General features: G+C 45.2%; 1 protein-coding gene across 1 annotated transcript in view; it reads right to left on the reverse strand.

The window, feature by feature from the left end:
* The window catches only part of Sgpp2 (sphingosine-1-phosphate phosphatase 2), a 110,629-nt gene that overhangs the window by 22,178 nt on the left and 78,182 nt on the right, over positions 1-10,269 (reverse strand). Inside the window, exons 4-5 of the mRNA XM_059278509.1 lie at positions 3,808-3,987; positions 115-204 (exon numbers count right to left, since the gene is read on the reverse strand). Coding sequence (XP_059134492.1) covers positions 115-204; positions 3,808-3,987 — 270 coding nt within the window. The remainder of the gene's footprint in view (positions 1-114; positions 205-3,807; positions 3,988-10,269) is intronic.

A 10,269-nucleotide genomic window follows, 5' to 3' on the forward strand; every position in this document is an offset into this window, starting at 1 on the left:
GTAGCGGGGATTCTAGAGAGACACCGATGAGCCAAGCTGAAGTAAGCAGCTTAAGGCACACGGAGACACTCAAACCAGTGCTGTTCAGTCCCGAGGCCTGCCCCACAGCCTTACCAGGACCGTGTGCATTCCAGTGTAGAGTCTGCTGAGACACACCAACGTAGAGAACACCACAGCCATTGTCAGGCCCAGAGCAAAAGGGTACTGCAGAAGAGGAGAGAAAAGAAGGATACTAGATCATGTTCAGATGAATGCCTCTCTCTCTCCTGTGCGTGTGCGTGTGTGTGTGCGTGTGTGTGTGTGTGTGTGTGTGTGTGTGTGTGTGTGTGTGTGATTTTATTAGGGATTGGATTTAGCGCTAAGTAGGCATTCTACCACTAGCCCCCTTCTATTTGATTTTTTTGCCGTGAGGCAGTCTCTAAGTCGCCAGTGGCTGTACTTGAACTTGGGATTCTCTCATCTGGCCCTCCTGAGTAGCCAGGACTCAGGTTAGACTTAACTGTTTTGATGTAGCAGCTGGGAATGGGATTCATTGTACATGATTGCGAGTCTGAATCTTATCTTCCCTCACCCAGCAATCTAATCATCTGAAAACATTTTCAAATCAGGCCAGGTAAGGAGAAAATGCCTAGAAATACAGTTCTGGGGGAAAGCTTCCCAACATATAAACACGTAAGTAATATACAGAAGAACTGGGGTTGGCAGTTTGAATGTAATGGATAACTTTTCTTTTACATATTTCTTTAACCATTTAAAAAATATTTATTGAATCTGGGTTACCACCTACATCCTGAGGAGCAACCCTTATGGCCACATAGAATGCTCCTTATACTTCAGGCTTCCTAAGGAGGGCAGCCTGGGGCAGGACAGAGAATAGGACCTACAGGGAGAGGTGTACCTTGGACACATTTATTGATGCTACATTGTAAATGGTACTTAGACAAGGATACAGTGGTGTTCCACGTTCCCATCTAACACGGCTTGCCGATGTTTGGCAGAGATAAGTCATCTTAAATGGAGTCAGGGAGTGGTTATAGACAGCCATGGGCAGGTGCAGGCTGGAGCCTTTCAAAGGTTTACTTCTTTTATCAGCACTCCTGATCTTATGAACAATGAAGGTCATCAACCCCTTTCCCATCCAAGTATCCTGGCAAACCGGAATATAGCGAGGTTTCCTGGGGACCCAGATAGTCTTGGAAACATCCTGGCAGGACCAACGCCACCCACAACCAACTGGGGAAAGTCGCTGAACATGTAGGCACCTCACAGAGTCTCTACCAGGTTGTTTTAAATCAGAACCTGAGAAATAAACAGCTTGTCTAGGAAGTAAGGTGTATGGCTGTCACTCTGTAGTGTGAAGTCCCAACAGATAACTGCTCCTTCTGAGAAGCCCCAGGAACAACAGGCTGAAGAATGGACATACAGATGTCACAGCATTTGTCTAGCATCTGCTGAATTTGGTGTCTGCAGGGGCAGTAAGAGTAGCTGCCGGAGTCTGGCTAAGGCTGAGTCACGTAAGGAACACAAATACTGTTATAACCAGGTCACAGACATACAATGTACCTGCTTTTATAACTAACATGCTGTTCCGTAGCAACACGGCACTGATCTACCCAGTTGTTAGGTCTCCACATGACCCTAGGAAGTAGGTTCCATGTCAGGCCTGTTGTACAAATGGTGATGCCTGATATGATGGCCATGATGGTGAGTCATGGCCACACTGAACTTGACCTCAGGATGCTTTCCTGTCAGTCATGACATTTGGCCCTCACAATAGGAGCCAGAGAAATGTATACAAAGTCACACAGCCATTATTTTCTGTTCTTTCCTAGGTAATACTGAGTTCAGTAACACTTGGTTGAAAACATCCTCTTTAAAATATATATATATATATAATTTTGAGAGAAGACCTTACTATGCAGTCCAGGCTGGCCTTAAACATCTGATCCTCCTGAAGTCTCCTCAGCTTCTCTTTAAAGACTTTTCATTGACTTAGTCTCAGATTTGCATCAGAAAGTATTTAAAGTGAGTAAGTTTATGCATTCAGATGTTAGCTTGACTGCACAAATAAGTAAATCCACATTTAGAGCTATTTGCAAGTAAATAAACCCAAGTAGCTGAGTGTATTTATCATGAACAGCTAAGCAGGAAAGAAATCACACTTGAGGCCTTAGGGTGACTACCACATCATGTAAGCCAGAAAGAACATTGAACTGGATAGCTTTAAAAGGGCATTCGGACTTGTAGCCAAGATGGCCGTGATGACCAGAGGCCACATCAATACAAACTTATGTTTGTACTTACGGAAACAAAGGGAACGGGAATATTTTGAAGAGAGGTTTTAAAAGGTGATTGCTCTCTTCCTGAAGCCAGCTTCTCCTCACGATGGGTTAGAATGGCATTCAAGTTGGAAACTAGGAGTGTACTTTGGTTTCAACACAAAATACCCTGCCAGGTGAATGTTTGGTCATTGTAGTCTTGGACTATTTGATGTAAACTTTGGTGGTGTAAACTTTAGGAGGAGCACCCCAGTGGATTGAGGTCACTCAGGCATGCCGTTAAAGATGAAATCTCTCATCTGCCCTGTATCTCTCATCTATCAGGATGTGAAAACCCTCCACGGCCATACACACTACTGCTACTATGATGGTCTGTCCTTGATCTTTGTCCTAAATGACAGCATACTCACAGATCTCTCTGTGTACCGAGAACACTGTATACTGGGCTGGGCCTGGGCCTACTGTGTCCTGCTGGGCAGCAGAGTATGCGTGAAACCCAGTTCAAAAGCCAGCATGAACTCAGACAATTCTGGGGACCCCAGATACTTTTGGGTCCTGGCATGGCATTTGAACAGGTCACCACACAGTGGTTACAGCTAGTTGGATGCATTCCTTATGAATGTCTTTGTCCCATCGAGGAAACAGATCTATGCCCATGTGGTTGGGAAGAAGATTAGAGCTGAGATCTGATCCAGTCCTGACCTCTTCCAACCATGCCAGCTGAATGAAGAACCTTGGAATATGGAACAGCTGGAGATCTCTGGGGTACAGAGCAGGGTGACCCACTGTTACCATTTACTATAAGACCACCAGATTCGATGAGATCTAAAACTTCCAACAGCTAGTGAGTACAACTTATGAAATTAAACTCTAAGTTAAAGTGACATGTCTCCAATAACAGAAAAAAAAAATCTTCCTCGCAGCAATCACATAACTTTGAAAAGTTCTTACTATAATTATCATCTGAGCAGATATTAAATGAAATTCTTCTAGTTTCAACATTTATTAATCTCCTGTCATTTATATGGTTCTAAAAAAAAAGGGCATCATTTCTAACAACTGGTCCCTAACCAGGGGCAGAGTCATCCTTGGAAGGTAATTTGGGGTACCCGACTCTCTTCTGCCCCAGGCCAGGAGAGTCTGGCAGAGGGATTTGGTGGGATCATCTCTGCCCTGGAGGATCATTTATGAGGATCGTAAATGCTTTGTGTCTGTTGCGAGTCTGTCTAGGCAACAGTTCAAGTAAACAGTTCATGGGGAGATGATGTCAGACAGCTCGCACTATGCTCCCCATTCCGGGGCCCGTCCTCACTCAGAGGCATAATCTGATTTGGGTGCTAAATTAGACGGTCCCTTTGTGAAGAAATGATCAACATCCCTGCAGCTTTCAGACACCCTTCATTTTTACCTCATAAATCTCGATGTCCCTCAAAGCAGCTCGGAGAGAAATTCTGAATGCTGCCTCCTCTCCTCCTCATTCTACAATCAGAGGTGAGTGCTGGAGGAACGGGAATGGGCCCCACCTTACCTGGTACCTATCCATGGTAGAGATGAGGAGGGTGAAGGATATAGCAGTGGCTGCCATGGCGTGGGTCGAGGGCATTCCGTATTCTGCAACCACTCTCTTCTCGAGTTTCACAACGGGAGGGGACGAGGGCCGGGGCCACTTCAGGATGTCCTTGGCCACCTGACCAATGTACATCACCAACTGTAAAACCAAAGGGCCGAGATAAATATAACCCAATAAGGATGATAAACACACCTCTAAACTGATCTGTTATCTGCTGTTCCCAGTCTGCTGCCTGGAGTCCCCTCCCTTCTCTCTGCCCCACACTCACTGGGGATGTTTTATAGGGCACCGCTGATCCCGACTGGGCTCTTGGTATATGTACAGCAAGCACTTTATCAGCGTGTCAGCCCCTCAGTCTTATACTTAAACACTTGAGTACCATGTGTGTGTATATGTCAGGTGCCACTGTCAGCCAAACAGTGAGTCTTCAGGATCCATGCTGTAGACTACTGTTGGAGGCTTCCTCCAGCCCAGGAGTGGTCTGGACCAACGTGGTCCTCATACTCAAGTCAGACAACGATCATGTAACCTTTAAATGCCTTCACTGTAACTGTCTTCTAAACAATCAGACAGTTTTAAGATTTAACCACAGAAGTAACTGTTCTTATAGAACATTTCACTAAGCATTTTTTGTTTGTTTGTTTGTTTTTTGAGACAGGGTTTCTCTGTGTAGCTTTGGTGCCTGTCCTGGATTTCACTCTGTAGACCAGGCTGGGCTCGAACTCACAGAGATCCACCTGGCTCTGCCTCACAAGTGCTGGGATTAAAGGTGTGCACCACCACCACCCTGCTGCATTTTTTAAAAAAGCTATTGTCACTCCTGGTAGATGTAGGGAAGATGCCAGATAGAATTAAATATCACTTAGAAAGCTATAAAATAAATAGTATGGGCATTTTGAGACTGATAGCAATGAGAAGTCAACCTGGAATTTGTGCAAAGATTTTTTTTTTTCCTCCATGAGGAAATTGAATGAAGACATTTCCCTCATCGTTTTAAAATATTTTTTTTTGTTTTGGATATATTTATTCTATGTACATGAGTGTTTTGCTTACATGTATATATCTGTACTATGTGCTTGGTGACTGCAAAGTTCAGAAAAGGGCATGAGATTCCCTGGAACTAGAGTTACTGACGGTTGTGAGCTGCCCTGTGGGTGCTGGGAATAGAACCCGGGTCCTCCGCAGGAGCAGCCAGTGCACTGAACTGCTGAGCTCCCGCACAATCTTTTTTTTTTTTTTTCTTTCTAAGTAGACGCTAGAAACCAAGATTTGTTGTTCATGCTCTCTAAAACTGAATGAATGAGGCTGTTAACCACAGACTCATTTTTTGGGTCAAAGAGCTTTATGTGGCCATCCCATGATCTTTGAAAGAAGAGACAACAGCAGTATGGCTGCCCACGTCCAACCTTTGCAACGCAACTCGTGGTCTGAGGGTTGGTAGAGACTGTACCACTGGAAGTGGGCCTCTCTCTGTCCCTTTCCTTTCCTTTCTTCCTCCTTCCTCCCCTTCATTTCCTCTTTCTTTCCTCCCTTCCTCTCTCCGTTCCGTCCACCTGAGGTGTCTCCCTCCCTCTCTCCCCCCTCCCTCCCTCCCTCCCTCCCTCCCTCCCTCCCCTTCAGACCTGTGTCAGTGTGGGAGCTCAGGACCTCTTTCTGGCACAAGAGTCTCCTGCACAGGTCCGTGTGTCAATGGCTTTAGTCATGAACCTCCTCATTGTAACTATGGCAATAGTATCCATGTTACCACGGCCTCATTTAGCTTCTGATGGGTGGGGTCATCTTGCTTTGGAATGGAACTCTTAGGAAGGACTATTTCAAAATTATTCGGATTAGCCAACTGATTGCCAGGAATTTCCACATTCTGGGGCTTCTTTTCCACGTTTCAAGTGGCAGGTTAATCTGGAGCTGCATCCCCACAGGAGGCACTGTGCCTGGGTTAGAACTCAGCAGAGGCCATGGTGCACAGCAGGCCAAATCCCCAGGCTGTAAAGCCTCAGGGACAATCGCTCTGAATCCCATCACTGTGATTTCCAAGGGACTTTGAAACACAGCCTCTTAACCATCTCTTAGTACCAGAACGACTCTCCTGGAGACCCACTCTTTTCATGTCCCCCCCCTCCCTCCTGGGAACCTGTAAAACCACATCCAGCTATTATCTAGGGAGGTGGCAAATACTATCGACTACTAAGAATTTCCGGGAGCTGCCTAAATACACCCCAACTCTGCCCCTTCCTCACCAAGGTCAATAAAACATCAGACACAAATGACAGTCTAGCTCACTCAAAATAACTGAGAAGGCTCACAGACCGTAAGCCTTAAAATCATAACATCAGGAGAGATTGGGTAACCCTCACTTGGACCAAACTTCATTTCCTTGAAGCTTACAAGTCCCTTTGACTTCATTTCTATTTTCCTTTCTATGCTCAAAGGATGTTTGGAATTAGGACAATTGTTTACTTCCCTTAACAAACTCACAGGGTAGAGCTCTGTCCCTGCAACTGCTACTTAGGACAACCTGGTGTCGGCTTGGCCTTGAGTAGGAAGGAAAAGAGCTGCATACAGTCTCACCAAACATACAACAGAAACAAACAAACAAAAACTCCTTCAGCAAAAAGTTATCCACAGAGCTCTGAGGGTGCACCCTCTAGGTGGGGTCTGTGGTGATATTGTGTTTCCCAATATATCGTGCACCCTAATAAATTTATCTGGGGTCAGAGAATAGAACAGCCACTAGACAGATATAGAGGCCAGAAAATGGTGGCACACACACCTTTAATCCTAGCCTTCTGGAGGCAGAGATCCATCTGGATCTCTGTGAGTTCAAAGCCACACTGGAAACAGCCAGGCATGGTGACTCACGCCTTTAATCCTAGGAAGTGATGGCAGAAAACAGAAAGGTATATAAGGCGTGAAAACCAGGAACTAAGCTGGTTAAGCTTTTTAGGCTTTGGAGCAACAGTTCAGCTGAGATTCATTCTGGATGAGGACTCAGGGGCTTCCAGTCTGAGGAAACAGGATCAGCTGAGGAACTGGCAAGGTGAGGTGGCTGTGGCTTATTCTGCTTCTCTGATTTTCCAGCATTCACCCCAATACCTGGCTACAGGTTTGTTTTTATTAATAAGATCTTTTAAGATTCGTGCTACAGGGGTCCTATTGGTAGCTGATGGAACCTTAGGCTGTGGGACCTAGTGAGAGGAAGTTAGGTCCTTCCATTGTATTTTTCCCCTTTCTCTTTGCTTCCTGGCCATCAAGAGGTGAGCAGCTTCCTCTACCAGCATATGCTGCCTCACTCACCATAAAGCCAAAACAACAGGGTTTATAGATTTCAAACTTTCAAAACTGCAAGTCAGAATAAATATTCCCTTTGTGTAAGTTGTTTATCTCAGGTATTTTGTTACAGTAGCAGAAAGCTAACCCCAACAGTACATGCAGAAAGACACTTGGGTCCAAAGACCCAAGGGCTGAGTATTAAGGGAAATGGCTTAATTCAGATGAGTGCTGTGGATCTCACTCTGTATGCTGTGAATGTGTTGCTCTGATTTGGTTGATAAATACACTGATTGGCCAGTAGCCAGGCAGGAAGTATAGTATAGGTGGGATAAGCAGAGAAGAGAATCTTGGGAACAGGAAGGCCGAGTCAGGAGTCACCAGTCAAACACAGAGAAAGCACGATGTAAGGGCAGAACTGAAAAAAGGTACCAAGCCACGTGGCTAAACATAAATAAAAATTATGGATTAGTTTAAATGTAAGAGCTAGTCAGTGGTAGGCCTGAGCTAATGGCCAAACAGTAATTATTATTAATATAAGCTTCTGAGTGATTATTTTATAAATGGCTGTGGGGTCTGTGGGGCTGGACAGGACTGGAAAAAACTTCAACTACAGATGAGTGAAGGGAAAGAGGTGTCCAGGTTGCAAAGGCTTGGTGTCAGGGACAGTGGGGCGTGTAGGGGGAGTTGCTAGGAGGCCAGAACTACCGGGCTGAACAAATGAGGCGTACCAGCACGCATCCACTTGGAATGGCTAAGGCGAATGGAAGCAGGCACATCAGGCAGTAGCAGGGATAAAGCATTCTCGAGCTCTTCTTAGACACTGAGAAAATCCAAATGCGCAGCCACTCTGGAAAAGTCTGGCAGTTTCTAAAGACATTAGGTATACTTTCATCGCGTGATCCAGCCACACCACCCTAGACATTTACTCCAGACAAATGAGACCATATGCCACACAAAGGTTTGCCGATGAATGTTCACTGCATGTGTTTTTGAAGCATAGTCCCAAGCTGGAAAGAGCTCAACTTCCACCAGAAGGTGAGTAAAATGTGGTGTCGCCATACAATTGAACGCTACCAAGAGAAAACAAAAACCTGAGCAGTGGACATGTATTTACAGTAGAGGCGAAGCTCAGAACAATGCCGCAGAATGAAGCGATAGACGGAGCAAGTGGCGCGGCGCGGCTGAATACTTCTATTTATAGAGCATTCTTAAAAATGCGACCCGACCTCCGTGTCTAACCGATACCTTTATATCAAGGGTACAGCTAGAGTGGGGAATCTCAGGAATGGTTGGAGGGAGAGCAATTAAGAAAATACTGCAGAATCGAGGTGGAGAGACACCAGTGCAATGCAGGCCAGCAGGGAAGAGAGATTTGAAAAATGCTTTGTGTTGCTTTTTCTTTTTAATCCTGTAACAATGTTGAGTAGGTTTATAGCGGTCAGGAGAACAACTAGGGAGGAGTCATGGTAGTAAGACAGAAGAAAGAAGGTGATGGAATATGACCCTAGAGCCTACCAGGTATATGGAAGTGCTTTTCGGGATGAGAAGAATTAGCCACCAGTTCTTAGCATCAGTGGATGCTCTCCAGGTTAGCTGTGATGGTAGGTACCACTAGCATGGCTAGGGGAGGAGGCTGAGGATGCTAACTGCTTCCTGATAAACAGGACCTACTACTTGGTGAAAACTGGTCTTAGGTGACCCTCGTGTTTCCACCACGTAAAATGTCTATTGCAGCACTCTAGTCTGAAGCCTCTGCCGGACAAATAAATACTAAATATATTTCAAAACACAATTTGACCATGCACGAGCATTTCCAAGGCTGCTCCTGTGGGTAGGAACTGGAGGAAGGTTGGGCCCTGGCTTATTTGAGCTTTATCAGGGTTTCTCACTGTCCGGGCAAATGCTGTTCATTGGATTTGTGGCTTCTGCATGACACTCTGTGCCCCAGGCATGGCACTTGGTATACTCAGATGCCCCAAACAGAAGACCAGATTCAAAGGCTCATCCACCCTATGAAGTATTCTCCTGTAGACATGCCCAAGCAACGATGGAGTTTAAAGTGACTCACACATACTAAACTTAAAAAAATACATGTGTGGGAGGCTCGGCTACCCAATAAATCTATACCATGCACTTAGAACCTAAAAGACGTTAGTATGTTGTTTAGATGGCTAGACCTAAAAGACAAACACATTGTATGATTCTGTTCCTATAAATGTCCAGATTAGATTGGGCATGGAGGCCAGATGTCTGAAATCAGAAGTCAGCTGATCCATGCTCACACTGAGGCTCTTGAGCAGAGTTCTCTCTTTGCCTCTTCCAGTTTCTGGTGGCTGTGAGCACTTCTTGATGAGTGGACAGCTCATTACAGTCCCTGTCTCTGGAGTAACATGGCTTCTTCCTCTTCTGTCTGTGTCAACCTGCCTTTCCCTTCTGCCCGTCTGTTGACATCTATTAGACTGGTCCAACTGGAGGATCTCAGATGAACATCCCAAGATGTTCCCTCCACTTACGTCCATCAGAACCCTCTTCCCTAAAAATAATACTCACATGTTCTGGGGTTTAGGATTTGGCATGTGTTTTGGGAGACCACCATTCAACCCACTATACTCAGAAAGCAGTTGGTGAATTACTAAGAAAAAAGCACTATACTGGTTTGGGAAATAATATGCAGAACAATATAGACAAGGTCTTTTTTATTTTTTTCACAGAGCATCTGGCCAAAAGGATGCTTGGCTTCACTGCATTTTTTTTTTTCCAGAGCTGAGGACCAAACCCAGGGCCTTGCGCTTGCTAGGCAAGCACTCTACCACTGAGCTAAATCCCCAACCCCGGCTTCACTGCATTTTATTGGATTAATACAAAGCACTATGCTTTATGAAAACAGAGTGCAGGGGCTCTGGCCCCATAGAAGAGAGTTTGCCTGTCACGTTCCATGGGTTTGGTTCCCAGCACTGAAAAAAACAAATGGAGGTGGTGTATTTGACAGCGTTGAGGGGAAAAACAGTTGAGTCTGAGACTTCAAATGTTCAACATCATATGTCATTGATTATACATTACATTAGAAGTGAGGCCCAGTTTTGTACATATTAGAGTGGCCAAAGTCCAAAAACCTGACAGTACCACATGCTGGCAAGGATGCAATATAAA

The sequence above is a fragment of the Peromyscus eremicus genome, chromosome 13, assembly GCF_949786415.1.
Source record: "Peromyscus eremicus chromosome 13, PerEre_H2_v1, whole genome shotgun sequence".
Lineage (NCBI taxonomy): Eukaryota > Metazoa > Chordata > Mammalia > Rodentia > Cricetidae > Peromyscus > Peromyscus eremicus.